Source organism: Battus philenor, unplaced genomic scaffold (assembly GCF_028537555.1).
Source record: "Battus philenor isolate CCGP_79_NKW_IND1 unplaced genomic scaffold, ilBatPhil1.0.hap1 SCAF_12, whole genome shotgun sequence".
NCBI lineage: Eukaryota > Metazoa > Arthropoda > Insecta > Lepidoptera > Papilionidae > Battus > Battus philenor.
This window is the reverse complement of record NW_027181674.1, coordinates 1829909-1846937: the sequence shown is the minus strand read 5'-3', so window position 1 is coordinate 1846937 and position 17029 is coordinate 1829909. Positions and strand designations below refer to the sequence as shown.

The window sequence follows — 17029 nt, the reverse complement described above, 5'->3', positions numbered from 1 at the left end:
TTTTCGTAAAATATAGTTTTTTACCAATATATTCCCCGAAGACATCATAAATATATATTATACATACACATTATACATGTATATCTCACTAATTACATTTTAGTTTCCCAGACATAATTATGTATATGTATATAAATACATAGTTCATATATGACTCGTTTATTTTAAGAGGCATAAGTCACTTTGTTTTAAGTCGATTTATTTTTTAAAAATGAAAAGATTGTATTTATTGCAGCCTTTACCTCGATTTTTAAAAAAAAAAACTTGCCTAAATGAATAGGGTTATTACACAACGTTTAACGTATTTATGTAAATGTCACATAACTTATTTTTTCTTTTTACTCGTGCACTTACGCATGAATGTAATTGAAGAAGCATTACTTTAAATGTGCGTTACTTGCATATTTCTACGACTAAATAATTCATTTCAAACTCTACCATGCGACATTCACTGTAATTGTATGTTTGGAATGGATTACGCGTGATGTATACGATATTTTTGTGTTCTATACTCAATTTAAAAAAAAAATTCTCATCACCTATTTCCGCGTGTTTAAAATTAGACTAGTCTTATTTGAATGTTAGACCACAAAAACTACTCATATACAACACGAATGAACGAAAAAACAATAATGTATGAGTCTGTATGGGTCTGTATAGAAGCCTAAAATCGTGCATGTGTGACCATATATCGGTGCAGAAGTGTGCGTTATATACAGGTATATATTTACAGAACACCTATACATATATAAATAAAGTCTTTTACACAAATCACAGATTAAAAAGTCAATACACCAAAGAAAACTAGTCGTGAACATTGTTTTTGCACGCATCTAACATTTCAGTCAAGTGCCCTAACTTGTTGTATGCTTCCTGGAGTAAATTCCTGGAATAGAATATTTGATATTAGCCAATTAATCTTCCCACTATTGGGTAAACTCAGTGTCTCAATGATCCATGACTAAGCCTAGGGATATCCCTACGAGATCGAAACAAAGATGAGATTCGATATAGCCAAGTGCATTGGTAAGATAAGGTGCCATAAGGCAACATATGGCTGCTGGAAACTTAATGTTCTGGAAGCTGGTGGAGAAGGACTTTATCAAAATCATTGGAAGAAACCGAATGAAGACTGACTAACCAGTATTATTGGAAACCTATGTGGGAAACATATGTTCAGCAATGGACATCTTATAGCTTAAATAATGATCGTTACACATATACAACACAGGCAATATTAAGAACATCAGACTCACGAGGAATCGCTCATCGAGAGCACAGTAATCGGCAGCGTAACTCATGTCCAACAGTGGACTTTTAAATGTAGAAATGACGATTACCATGTTTATTTGGCACACCTTTAACACTCTGAATAATTGTCTAGAATCATACAGGTTGATAGATGGCGCTTATCTTTCCGAAACACTGGATTCTTTACTATGTTTTCCTTCTCCGAATATTAGCAGTGAAGATTCTTTTTTAATTCTTCTTTTGTCTATGTCATATTTTTTTCTTTTATCTTACTGGGGTCATATGATTGAATAAAATGTATTTTAAAGCCAACACCATAAGGTCGATTTTCAAGTGGCTATTCATCTAGCAGCTATTATTGATCCAGTACATCATCAGGAATATTGCAAGGCAGTGTGATCGTATCTCGGAAATAGAACCCACAAGCTACCATCGCCGAATCCTTTACCACTGGGCTACCATTGATCAAGACAATCGCCGTTACAAATACATAGTCCTATAAATCAACGTCAAGCCGAATTGTAATAGTAGATATTAGTTCCAGGTGCACGTGCACCTGTGGATTAAATCTAGTTCAACGGACTCTTTCGCTCCGTGAACTCAGTATCGATGAAACTGTAAAAGCCTTAGGGTTAAAAGCATTAACATCTTTAGAAAACATTAGAGCACCCGTGGACCTGCATGAAATGGTTCTACACAATCTGGAGTCTTCAAATTGTATTCTTACCATTCGTTTGATTACCTGGATCCTGGATTTTGGTCTTTCAAAGAGTTTAACGTAATCGTCGGACCACCTTCAGGTTGTCAACCCATTGTCTTATTTATGCTAAATATCTGAAGAGAAGACAAAATTTGTATACCTAAGACTCTATGGGGCCTATGAGGACATCCTAGGGCTATAATGGTGATGAATATGATGATTAGCATTCTTTATATCACAATTCCAAATATATTAAATTATATATATAATCTTGACTTTGGTGATGGTTTGTATGAAAGACATCAATCCATACCTGTTCTTGATGCAGAACATCATCAGGTCTCCGCGGGCGATGGCTTCGCTCTCCAGCGCGACGAGTGTAAGGCTGCTCTTAAGTGCAATCTCCAAGTTCGACACGTGTTCTTCTAATTTACGATCCGAATTATCTACACTCAGCACCCTGTATAAAAAAAATATTGTAATGAATTAATGTAATATTAATATGATGATCGAATGTAGATTTTAGGGACCAAAAATTGGTTCCATACATACGGATTAGCAAGTATTAAAATTAATTATTGTTTATTATATAATAATTATAATTAGAATTTTTATACCTATAAATATCATGCAGAATTTACATGATAAAGAAGTTGAAAGTAACCATCGACTTTCTTGTTAGGTACTTCTTGGTAGAATTAATACTCCGAACTTGACAGAAGTACATAGAGAAAATTTAAACCCAATAACGTTATTGATTTGTCGTAATCCTATACAAAAAATAATTCTTCTACTTTTTACCGCCCCCCGCTCCTACTTCTCTTTTCTCCCTTTCCTTTTCTCCCACCCCAAGACCGGTAATCGTCACATTACCGGTCTTGTACTGCCCGCATTCAGTGACTTGTTACGACCCTATATCTTCGGTCCACCTAGTGGGAAGCTTACCCACGCCGTGTCTACCACAACTACCATCATTTCCACGAGCGATGTGCCCCACCCACTATTACTTCAAACGAGCAATTCTTTAACTCACTTCGTTACGATTTTAGCGAAACTCCATATGTGACCACGTTTTAGATCTGGTGGTCCCTTCTAGCATTGTCCTCACAAGTGAACACTGTAAGCCAGTGATTCCCAAAGTGGTCTATATCGACCCCTAGGGGTCTATGACAACCTGCAAGGGGTCTATATCAGCGGAAAAAATCGGGGGTCCATGAAGTGAAAATAGGGGTCCACGATAGTGCAATCTCCTAACGAAAAAAAGAAACAGACTGGACATCATTAGCCAAAGGAGATTTAAGATTAACCCTTACAAAATTGTCGCCAAATGTCGATAATTTATTATTAAAGCATCAGGTTCATCCTTCTTACTCAAAATATTGACTTATTGCTTATGTTATTTTATTTATAGTTTATTTTATGTTTATTTAATGTTACGTATATTTTACATAACAGATGCAAAATTAAATTCAATTAGTAAATGTATAAATTAACATGTGTTTTTACTTTAAGTTTTTAACACTGAACTTCACTACAGTTAGAAATTTACAGGAAATCAATATCAGGTAAGTAGGGGGTCTACCCAACACGGAAAAACATGGCGAGGGGTCTACGACACAAAAAAGTTTGGGGAACTCTGCTGTAAGCGATTGAAAGTGAATGTAGATGATAAAATATATACGTACCCTTTGATAGAGAGGCCTAGTGAGTTGATTTTGTTTCTAAACAAACTCCACTTACTAAGAAGAGACTCGACTGGTTCGGTTCCTGGTAGCTGGTCTTCCAGGCTATGAGGTACACCTAGACATGTGGCTAGTTTCGCACTGTAATGTCATGAATTATCATTAAAAGTCATTACAAAATTATCTTCATTATCATGATATCTGCCAGAGAACGTCCACCGCTGGACTATATATACGCCTCCCTGTGGATTTCTAAACCTTCATCTATGGTCTCCACTCTAAAACCTTAAGGTCCCAGATGCAATAACCGATGGCACGAATCACGTTGAGAAAGCCTACCAACTAGGTGGTATCTAGCTATAGCCTTCCAAACTTCTCCATGGCTCGTAGATCTATTTTGACCTCATCAAAAGTCTGAAGTCAGAGACGTTTCTGTACAGTCATCACTGGAAGTCTGCAGAGGAGGCCTAAATCCAGGAATAGACGTCTTACGATTGAAATGATGACAGTTTTCAATGTGCCTCCATCTTGCATCTTCAAACCTTATCTAGATCGTCTTTCTACCTTGCGGGTGGATGACCCACCCTGCCTTTACCTATCTACGATCGCCACTCCTAAACCTTAAAGCACCAGCTGTAATCAGTTCTTCGCGCTGTGTGGCCTATCAAGTACTCCTAGCCATACCTTCTACTCATTGATCTACTTTGATCTTATCAAAGGTCCGAAGATCTTATCAGAGGTCCAAAGTCAGAGACCAGGTTTCTATGTAGTCATCACTGGAAATCTGGGAGGACCTACGTTTGAAATAATGACAGTTTTTCAATGCGCCTCCATCATGCGTCTTCAAGCCTTATCTAGATAGTCCGTCTACCTTGTCTACCTTGCGGGAAGACGTTCCATCCTGCCTTTACCTATCTACGATCTCTACTATAAAACCTTAAAGCCCCAGCTGCCATTAGTTCTTTACGATGTGTGGCCTATCAAATACTCCTAGCTATACCTCCTAACCAGCCATAGCCTTCCTAACCTCTTCACGGCTCATTGATCTACTTTAACGTTATCAAAGATCCGAAGTCAGAGACCAGGTTTCTATGTAGTCATCACTGGAAATCTGGGAGGCCTTTGTCCAGGATTGGATGTCCTACGTTTGAAATAATGACAGTTTTTCAATGCGCCTCCATCTTGCGTCTTTAAGCCTTATCTAGATAGTCCGTCTACCTTGTCTACTTTGTCTACCTTGCGGGTACACGTTCCATCCTGCCTTTACCTATCTACGATCTCTACTCTGAAACCTTAAAGCCCCAGCTGCCATCAGTTCTTTACGATGTGTGGCCGATCAAGTACCCCAAGGCCATACCTCCTAGCCATAACCTTCCTAACCACTCCATGTCTCGTCGATCTACTTTGACTTTACCAAAGGTCCGAAGACAGAAACGTTTCTCTTCTCCTTTATAGAAAATATAGTTTTTGAATCTCTGATAAAAAACCGCACCTCGCTGCACCCAGGTAAAGACCGACAAAGTTTAGGAAAAATTAAACATATAGGTAAAATAGTAAAATAAAAAGGAAAGAATAGAAATAATAAAAAAAACTGTCAAAGAAAAAAAGTAACAAATTATTAATTATAAGATTGATATTTAGATAAAAAATGTGTAAAGAAATTATAACTCTATAAAAAGACTCCACTAGACGGCGGAGGTTTAGACGGCGTGATAATAAAAATAGTCATGAGATGTTTTTGTGCAGTCATCACTGGAAGTATGCAGGGGAGGGCTTTGACGAGGAATGAATGTGAACGTCCTATTAAGTCCTCTACGATATCCACCTAGACATAACCTTCAGGTTCTCCATGGCTCTAACTCTCTATCATCACTAAGTCTCCAAGGTAGACCTATGATCAGAAGTTCTTTGGTTAAAAGTACGATGATAATGATCCGTGGAATGACATAGAGTTGTTAACACTTAAGTACAGCGAGATGAACTAACCAATAGCTGGAGAATATGGTCCAGACGTTCTCAAAGGCCTGGACGACCGTCGGGGCTCCGTCCTTACCATGTACAAGCCGCTCGACAGTACGCTTCGCTAGTTCCATGTACTCCGGTATTATCTGACATTTCTTCGCTATATCAACGCACAGGTCTTTGAAACTGTTCACTTCAGACTGGGAAAGCGACTCCGGCCCTGGAAGACAATAGTTAGTTGTACTTGTAAAGTTTTTGTTTTAGAGGTTTAATATACAGGATGATTGGTTATAGGTATATAGCGGACAGTCCCACTACATCGGACTGTCCTGTCCGCGGCGGCAACATGCGCACCCTAGCGCATTGACGTAATCCAGCAGCCCGGATCCCCGGTCGCTCGCTTTAAAGTGATGAAAGTATAGCTCATTTACTATTAACTAACGTATGATACACCCTATCCAAAAATTAACAGATATAGTAATGAAATATAACGTAATAATAATATACTAAGAAAAAAGCGTTTTCAAAATTCAAATACAGTACCCGGCGATAAATATTTCATATCGACTTTTGGAAAGAGACAATCGTCTAATTTCGGCTTCGTAGAGCGTTATCTCTGTCACACGAAATACGTCTGACAAAACGTCACATAGATAGTGTGGGACAGAGATAGTGCTCTACAAAGCCGGTATTAGCCGATCGTCTCTCTAAAGGTCGATGTGCAATATTTATCGCCGGGTACTGTACATATTAATTAATATTCGCTGTCTGTCCCTGCTGTACTGCCAGAAGTTATTGCTGAAAGGGTCTCAAGAGAGCCAGACATAGTGGAGGCCACGGAAAGTCACTGGATGCAGCCCAAGACCATGGCGTTATTCGAGGGAGGCCTATGTCTTGCAGTGAACCATTGGCTCAAAAGAAGAAGAAGAAGAAGATATAGGCAGGCCACATCGAGTGCAGAGCAGATAACTGCTGAAGTCTTAAGGTTCTGGAGTAAAGACCATGGATTAACAAGCACAGGTCTTATTAGTAACCAGGTGGCCTAGATATACGGTTTAAGCACAGCAGAAGAAAACTTACTTTTTCTCAATATGAATGTGAGACTTCTCTCAAGGTCTGTGAATAGATGCTCTATCCTGGGGAACACCTCCTGGAATACAGCCACCCAGTGCTTCAGTAAAGCCTTCAGCACGTCAGCCAGTTGCCACGGCGGCACCTTGTATACCACGTGAAGCCACAGCTCCTTGTACTTTGCCCGCATCTCGTTCTAGAAGTGAAATAAATTCTAATTTAAATTCAAAACATCTTTATTTAGTTTATTACAAATTTGATATTTTTAGCAGTCGATATCTTGGTTCAGCCAGTTTTCACGGTGCCTTTTTAATCCACTATGGACTTCCCCTATTTTTTAATTACCTGGCTAATAATACGAGAACAATATTGAAAGTATTATTTTGTCCGGTAATTGCTCTTCCTCCGTATGCCATATTCTGGCAAAGGTCTCCTCAAGCTGTTCGGGTCCAAGTTCTCTCGGATGCCTTCTGACATCAACCCACCACATAAAAGGCATACCACGATACTAATATTAATATCACTACTACCACTTGGAAAAGCTTTCTTCTTTTTTAATGGTGGGAGAAGAAGTGGTGGAAGAAGCTCCAGCATCAGTCCCCTATGTGGCAGCATCTACAATAAATTAGATAAAATATTCTAGAAATTACCTCCAGTATATTCGCCAGCAGTTCATACATGGTCATCTCGCAATGCTTCACCGCAGTGTGAAGTCCTGGATCCACCACAGCCTGAGGCTTGCTCTCCAGCATCGACTTCAGTTCCGGGACCTCCATTATCTTGACATTGTTTATCATCGCCTTGTTGCATAAATTCTTATCACAGGAGATCAAGAGCTGTAGGTGATAGAAAATGTTGTTCTTTTAATTTGTTTCAAATCCGTCATAACTCAAGAAAGTCACATAACTAGTTAACATCCTTCAAATACCTGTCTTAGGACATCTATTGTGTATATATATATATATTTATGTATATATATATATATATGTATATATATATGTACATATATATATATATATATATCACAATATCTCTAGAACCATAATGTATAAACACTTGAAATTTGGTAATTATTTTGCATTTGCCCAGTAGAGGTCAGCTAGGAACGGATTTTACAAAATCCCACGCGAAAAGACAGCTACAGGGAGTTAAATAAAAAATGCACATTTTATATTCTATAGTTATAACACTTGAATGGTGACCACGGGCAGGTAGACACGGCATGGTTAGGCTGCCATTAGGTAGACCGATGACATAGTTATGGTCGCGAGAAATAGCTGGATGAAGACCAGGATCAGGTATCATGGCGATCCATGGAGCAGGCCCATGTATATCAATGGACGTCTATCGACTGACACGATGATAGCGGTGATGAAGAGAATATGGTGGTAAATGAATGTACACTCACCACAGATTTTCCACGTTCGATTTGTTGAAGACAGCAATTCAAAATTTCATCATCAGGCATTTCGCACGGATAAATATGGGAGTTAGCATCTCTGAGCGATTGACCTTAAAAATTTAATAAACTTTAAATATCATCATACAAGACAATTTCTTTCGACTATATAGGCATATGCTTAAAATAAACAATAATGTGTTTTTGACTTTTATTAAAATTGTCGATTCCTTCCAAAATTCTGCAATATTTTAAATTATAGCTTTGACTTCTGAAGTACCAACTGCTTTACTGACCATCGACCGCAATAGACGCCATCATAACACCATTGTTAACAGCGCCATCTATGAAGTGTCAACGCTAAACAACCACTGTTTTACCGACATTAAATAAACGCGGCGCAAAACAAAACAGAATTTATAGGAGATAGTTGAATAAAAGGTCATTGAACGTATGAATCACTGTATTCTGTTCTGGCTTCTTCTTACGCTTTGTTCTTTGCTTCTCTTGCTTCATTTTGCTTCTTTATTTTGCCGCTATATACATTTTGCGTAATACAACTCGTGGGTGCATGAACCCGCAGAGGTCTGCGTGCAGGCACTGTGCGAGCGAGACAACACTAGGGAATAATATTTGACGTACTATTGGTTTATTGAGCAATCCCCATAAATTATTAAAGAAACTAGTTTCTTTACATATGTGCATAGTTGATTCCAAAAGAAACCAAACTACCACCTTAAACATTAACAAAACCCTAGTGAAAATGACGAAGTTCTGGTTTATAGTTGTCAATATGTACAATAGTGTACCTGAGGTTTATTTTAACCCCCCCCCCCCTTTGTGGGCTTCTCGTTCCCCTATCTTAATCTTTAACAGATACTTGGCTTAAGAAGTATTTTTTTCAGAATTACGTTCTTTATTTTTCTTCTTCCATCCTTCACCTGATTTCCTATTCACTCTCTTTTCTTCCTTTGCAATATCTTTCACTCTATTACTTTTATTTACGTTCTGTTCATACATTCCCACTTCTACAATTTGCAACGTTTCTGACAGTAATACATTTTTAATATTTACTCTTTCACTATTAAAATTTAAATCTTTATTTTTGTTATTACCATATTACTGCTATTATTACTATTATCCGTAGGTATTGTTCATATTAATGACCTTCATTATGAGCTCCTTACAGTATTGTAAGAACCTTATTAGGGAGGCGACAGTCTTTACCTTCCTAACTCTATCACTATATCTGTTCAGGCAGGTGGATGCACCACGCTCTGGTCCACCGCTGGGTAACAGACACCAGGGAATCTCCTTGAGTTTAAATCTATGCAGGTAGTTCGCGATTCCACCATGCCCCGTCAACATCTCCGTATAACACTCCTCTGGATTTAGACCAGTGTTTTCCAAAGTGAGTCCCACGCCCAACAGAGGGACACAATTTGATTGTTAAGGAATGCAATTCTAAAATAGACTCGATTTGAGTTTGACCTTTTCGCTTTAATATAAAGTTTTGTATGTTACATAGGGAGGCGTAAGAATTTTGGGAACATAGGTTGGGAAACACTTGTCTGGGCTGTGATCAATTGGTGAACATATAGATGGTGATAAATGGATTGAAGAAAAATGATATCTTACATCTAAATAATAAGGTCTCATTTACTATGTCCAAATTTCTTACCTTTAACCCGATTGTTCTCTGGTATTGACGTGTATAAGAAATCCATTGCACTCTTGGCTCTCTTGCAAAGAGAACCATTGCCATTATTGCTGTCCTTCAGTCTGTCCAGCTCGTTGACTACACGCCAGGGTACCAGAAGTGTTGGCTGCTGACTGTACCCTAGAAGAACATATTCTCAATCAGGGATTCCCAGTCATTATTTTTATTAATTGCGCCCGTTTTTGGGTTCTTTCGTACAACCCTAACTTATTGTAAAGGGAATTTCAAATTTTTGATTGATTTTTCACCCATCTTTCACTTTCATTCTCTTCTTCCAGTCTTCAAATAATCATTCATTCACTCTTCTAACATATATTACATAACCTAACAATTCCAGTCACCTTAGGACCATCTTAAGAACAGTCTTATGTATATGTGTAAATAATAAAAAATTGTAAAAACTTTATAACTATGGAAAGTAACCATTTATAACAAAGTTCCATGAGATATCTTTGATGTTCCTTTTCTTAGTTTGTTATCTGCCCAACTATACTTAACATACCAGCATTCCGGGCCTATGGTAGCTTACTGTTTATTATGTTAAAATAATCGTTTGTATTTATACTATATATATATATATATATATATATATATATATATATATATATATATATAATATATATAATTTCAAACACAGACTTTCCCTGGTTAACTATGAATATTAATTTAAGCCTTTATCCCTGGTCAAATAAATGTGTTGACTCAGCTATATAATATTATTTAAAAAAAATACTAACCTTTGATATGTGAATTAAGTATATTTTTCAATAAATGCAATTCATGTATGAAAACATTTGTATCAACAACTAATACGGCGCCATCTTGGATAATTTCTATTCTACTGTCATCACACGGTGTTTTTGGTCTGCTCTGCATTACCTGTAATCAATATCATCACTTGTGATCACTATGGGATATTACACTAGCTGTGCCCGCGACTTCGTTCACATGGAATTTAACAATAAAAATATTTAGGTTTTTTTAAGTTTAAGAATGTTTCTTAAATAAAAGTAGTCCATGTTACTCCTTATTACATCAGTTTCCTGCCAGTCTAAGTCCTGTCAAAATCGGTACAAACAGACAGACAGTCAAAAAAATTTTAAAACTTTAATTTTGACGTACCATATATATATTCATATGCATGTACTAAAATGTACTCAAATTATAATATTACATACAGACATGCCAATTTTATTTATGTGTGTAGATTTTTTTATTGAAATGCAACAGGGCATACAAGTTCTGGCAGTAGAAATTCTGCAGGCATAGTTTAATAAAAACGGTTTTTCTTATTTTGCCAATTCTATTACTTATTATTTATAAAACCATGTGTTTTTGGATATAGTGTGCTATAGATTACTTCAACTTGACGCTTTTACATCTATCATCAAACAGCCAGTATATATATAACTTAAAATATTGTAATTTTAATCCTAAGCCCTAGGTATAATATAACTGTAAAAACTGAGAGCATAGTTGGATGTAAATTAAACACAAAATGACTTACCTCTTTGCTTTCCTCAATTTCCATTGGTTCTAAACACTCCTTGGTTAAACTATCATTATTAGCACTGTTTATACTTGTTTCAGAAGGCTCTAACAGACTTTTTCTCAATTCCTCCATACGTTCCTGGGCAGAATTGTATCTTTTCACACTTACATCCTGAGGTGTCGATAATCTATATGCAAGTTTAGTTTTTATAGCTGAGACAAGTTTATTGGCCTCGGAGAACTGTGGTGGGGTTGCCGGATGCTTATTCGATGGATACTCTGGCATCTGATTGCATATGCCCTCTTCTATATCCGCAAAAGTGTCCTTCTGTTTCTCTTTGTTATTATATTCTTCGGGTAACTGAGCTTTTATAGATGATATTATCTTGTTTGCTGCGAAGAATTGTGATGGTGATGGCGTTGACTGAAAGCTGTCACTGGTAGGAGACTGAGATGTAACTGTGCACTTTGAGTCATTTGAATTTGGACTTTTCAATTCCAGTCTTGGTAATTTAGCAGGGGGTTCAGAGTTATTTTTAGGGCTAACTTTTAATCTATGTTCATCGACACTTGTATTCTTCTCATACTCCACATCTAATGCTAATTGTTGTCTAAGCTGTGATAGCCTATTGTTTGCTAAATTTGTCTTTAATTTTTGGGTACTTGATGGCTTTTGAGTATGTAAAGGCTTCTGTGTTGAACTTCTATTTGTCATATTTGAACTTCTATTATTCACATTGTTGTTTGTTCTAGATTGATTGACTTTAACTTCACTTTGGGATGATGTGAAATGATTTCTTTTAGTTGGCTGTGACTCCTTTTGCACATCTGTGAATATACAAAAATGTATCATAAACCAGTTAAAATATTACCAACGGAGATTACTGTGCTGGGGAATTTATCTAGAAGATTGAATCAGTAATGATATCCATGGAAGAACTAAAGTATCCGATATAACCCAAAGAATTTACAAGATGAAGTAGCAGTCGGTGGACCATAGTGCATAGCAGATGCCTATCGGGACCCTAAGGTTGGGGAGTGGACCCATAAAATGGTCCGATGACCTTATATTCTTATAATAATTATGAATAATATCATATCATGTAGTTTCATCATCATCATCATCATATCAGACATAAGACATCCATGGCTAGACATAACCCTCCGGGTGAAACACATGTAGAGTGAATTAACGGTGGTAGTTGTATTTCGCATTGTTTACCGCACGCGCATTTATCAACGGGCTAGCGGGTGGTGTACTTCATTTCACGATTACTACCACATAGCGGAAGTAGCTATATATTAATCCCTTTCTTACTTAGGATGGACTTCCGCAAGGTAACGCTATATAGCTATATATAATAGATTCAGCTATTAGATAATGATCCCCCTTAGATGTCTAATTTCCAACAACCTTACTATGGAGGCTCATGTCTAGGAGTAGATATCTTACTTTTGAAATTTTGATAATGATGAAACTTAAATTATTTGAAAAATACAAAAATACAGAAAATCAAAAATATTTTTTTACCATAAAATAATAATAAAGGTATATTGCAACCGTCGCTTTGTATATTGTATATGACAACAAAAAAAGAGATATATAGACTATTTACACATTATTCAATTATACAAACATTAACATTAATATAAATAATTCCATATTAAAGTTCGCAAACATTTATTACCATAAACATATAAAATGCACAATTAAATATATAAATATAATAATTCCTTATACATGTGAAAGCTTTAAAGTGGGGAATGTATAGGTCATTTGTCAGCAAAAACATTTAAATATTTTATATCTATTTCCAAATAAACCTGTATAAAGATATCACTATTAAATACGAGTAAGTCATATTGGTTTATGTTTTTTTGGATAATGTGTACCATACATTAAACAGTAAATGTGTTATACATTAAAGCTTTTACATATAGGGATATAAAATTAAATAGTTATACAGAACTAATCACCCTATATAATAATTAAAATTTGAAGCAATAGCCTCTATATGTATAAGACAAAAATAACACAAAAAAACCGCTGTCATTTAATAGAGAATTCTAAATTTAAACAGGCAAAATTTTTTATGACATACAGTACTTTGCGATAAATATTGCACATCGACCTTTGGAAAGAGACAGTCGGCTAATTTCCGCTTCGTAGAGCGTTATCTCTGTCGCACGAAATACAACGACTGACAAAACGTCACATAGGTAGTGTGGGACAGAGATAGTGCTCTACGAAGACGAAATTAACCGAATGTCTCTTTCCAAAGGTTGATGTGCAATATTTATCACCGGGTACTGTAATACTCTTTACCTTTAAATGTTTTGTAATTTTATAATCCGTATTAAGATAAAAATTTGATATCTTAATTAGTTCAGAAACTAATAAAACATCTACAAATACCGTTAGACGACAAAACACTAAAAACAACCTAGACTTATTTAGAATAAGCTCAAAAGCTCCTCTGAGCTTTGGCTTAGACCATCAAAATAGATATTATAAAGTATTAATGACCCTCTGAGCTTTTTATCACTTAAGTGCGTGCTCTTTGAAATGTCCAAGTCTAAATGTCATTGAGAGGACTATTTGGTGTGGTGGCAGGGATCTTAGCATGTAATGGTAGTCTTAAGAATATTTGTTTACTTTAGGTTGGAGTGGAAGCATGCCGTGAAGAGGAGGACACTGCTGCTCACAACCTACTCCAGTGTATACTGATGGCATACTATAGCTAAAAATCTATTTTACACTGCAATTTAAAGATGTAACCCGAGAATGAACCAGGACTAAACTGGTTATTATTATCAGATTATGTCCACCACACTTTTAATCAAGATGACACATACTGTATAATATTTATTTATTTATATTACACAGTAGTGAAGTATAATATAAGAGATTTAATTAAAATAGTAAAGTAATATACACAAGTAAAGTATGCAAAGCAAATTTACACAACTTTCATAAACACATAGAGAGAGAAAGAGAACCACTGCCATTTATGTCTATAGACATATTTTAAAGACAAGAAACAGTGAAAATATTAGGAGAACCTGAAAGTAATGTTGTTTCTGTTAACATATTTCATGAGAAAAACATATTGATTTTTATCGCTTTGGCATTCAAAATTTGTATACCAGATGGCAAAAAGTTGTTGATAACAAAGTTGAACATATTGTTAATTAAAAAAAAAAAACTTGTTAAAAATTTAGTTGTGTGAATTTAACTTAAGATAGTGACATTACTTTCCTGTCCCTCTGATGTAATGTAGCACTGTTTGTAGTTCACCATAAATATCAAAAGTATTAATAAAACCTATAAAATTTCTCTGATAATCGAGATATTGACAAAGAATAAAATCGATGGAAGTAAGCAAACATGTAAATGGTCACCAGAGCCAAATAACTTTTTAGAGTTGAACACCCACTTTTAATATACTGATATGCAATGTTATCAATGATAAGGATTTTTTTTTATCAGCATCATCATTAGTATGTCAGCCGAAAGACACACAGTGCAAGACACAGGCTTCTCCCAAAGATCACCAGAACGATTTGCCTTGGAATGCATACAACTAGCAACTTTTCATAACTTAACTATGTCCCTATTCCTAGAAGAGAGGTCTATGCTACTGTCTCATGGTGACCACTCAAGAACCTTTCAGTCTCAATGCCTACTGCCACTTCAGATGAGCAACTCTACGAGCTACACCAGTAGCCTGGCTTCTTCGCAGATTTCTTTTCTAATTCAATCTCGCAGTAAAGCTATTAGCATAACCCATTGCTCTCTGGGTAGCCTTGACTTTACCAAAAACATTGTATTATATTTAAAAACAACAAAAAATCACCATTGTTTTGTTACAGTATTTTGTAACCATAATGACAAGTGGTTATTCCTGAAAATTTTCATACCCTACATAATTTACTGTTTGATGCTATTCAATGTAGAAAAAGTACTTATTTAAATGTTAACATAGCAATCTAAGGTTTAATAACTAAATTTTATTTTTCTTGTGTCAATATCAACTAACATTAAATTTAATTATTGGCGAGTTAATACTTGAGGGTATGTACAATAATTTTAGCTGGTTTTAATTTTATATATTATGTTGCAATGAAAACAAACATACCTCTAGGAAAAAAATACATACTGTACTTTGATTTATAATATTTCTGTGATTTACATAATTGATAAATTTTATGACATAAATCACTTACTGTTATTATAATATTTTTACTTAATGTGATAAATAAAAATATTAGATTTTTGTTTGCAACAACTTTTTTGCCATCTATAAACATTGTAATTAAAATATAAACTAATATAATAAAATAATATACCTGTTTTAAATCTTTTTGTTTCTTCATTGGCTACGTTTTTCCGTTTATGACATCTCTTGCGTACGTCTTCTCTGTTATTTTTTTCTTGATATCTCTTTTTCTCGGCCTTGGAGCATTTTTTGCTAGAACTCGGTTTATCTTCAACCTTGAAAAAATAATAACACGTAAATATACAATTTAGTAATTATTTTTTGTGCAAGAAAAACAAATTATGAAATACCTCGGGTTTGGTCCAAGAGGATATACCAGTTTTTCTATTAAAATAATACTTTCTACCTGGACTGGACTTTGACTTACAAAGAACCCAATCGTCTAATAATTTATTATGATCTTCTTTATTTGGATTCATGTTTGAATATTAATATTTAGTGCTGAAAAACAACATTATTATCATATTCTGCTATTGTGATCTAACAAATATGTTTGGGCTGTCACTTACTACCGTCAATGTATAAGATAAGAAATCAATAATAAAATCGAGACTAAATCCAACGATGTAATTTATTCGATTGCTATTTCGATTAAACGATTTTAATCTAATGTTAATTGTTAAGGTTATAGTTTACTTTTAAATAAAATTAGCCTTTTTTAAATAAACAACCTATAAATAAAAATAGAAAAACTTTGCTATGTGACATTTAATATTATGTAAAATATAAAATAAAGAATTGGAAACATTGTGGTACTTGCGGTAAACGAAAGAAAATTCTGTTTTAAATATAATTCCTTAATCGATTAATCGTCAGAGATTTTTCATTGAAAGAAGTTCAAAAAAATTTAAACCTCTCGAGTTTTTGCTTTTTGTATTATATTTTATTTGCTTCTCGATATTTACATCTTCATCGATTTTCGTGTAGCAGAACATTCAAGCCTAGCCTAGACCTGTTTATAGTAAATAAGCTGAGGATCTTCCCAAAGGATCTTAGCTTACTGTGTTGCATTATAAATATAACCGAATTGAAAAGCCGCCAATCCTAAACACTAACGGACGATCCATTTATCGAATAAGCACAAAGGCAACATCCATAGAAGGCAACAAGGTTTGGTCTGTCTATTCATTTAAAATTCTAATCCGAGAAGACCCAATTTCAGCTTGCTTGGTTTATTGTATCAGGTTATTAAATTTCTACAGCCAACAATAACACTACTTAAGAAACCTTTAGGACTGATGGTTAGAGGGGTAGTAAATCCTGTAGTGCTTTTACTTGTTTGGTTGCTTCGTAATGTTTTTTTTTTTATACTTAAAGAGCAATGGAAATCTTAAATAGTATTCAGTACACAGTAGGCCTGTCGGCAATTGAACTATTTACTCACGTCCATAAGTCAGATTCGTGAGATTTCGTTTAAAGATTTGGCCGACATACGCAAACGCATATTTTAATATTTTTCAAATCGATTTTCGG

The 17029-nt window shown here is 35.2% G+C and overlaps 1 protein-coding gene across 1 annotated transcript; it reads right to left on the bottom strand.

Moving 5' to 3' along the window:
• Positions 1-542: 542 nt before the first annotated feature.
• Swt1 (Swt1 RNA endoribonuclease) lies at positions 543-16010 on the bottom strand. Its single transcript, XM_068776511.1, has 12 exons — positions 15847-16010; positions 15627-15771; positions 11251-12104; positions 10523-10655; positions 9747-9905; positions 8075-8178; positions 7317-7502; positions 6676-6862; positions 5620-5815; positions 3637-3774; positions 2265-2411; positions 543-886 (listed from the first exon to the last, which is right to left on the bottom strand). The coding sequence occupies exons 1-12, from the start codon at positions 15973-15975 to the stop codon at positions 805-807; spliced, it is 2460 nt and encodes an 819-aa protein (XP_068632612.1). The 5' UTR covers positions 15976-16010; the 3' UTR covers positions 543-804.
• Between the last annotated feature and the right edge of the window lie 1019 nt (positions 16011-17029).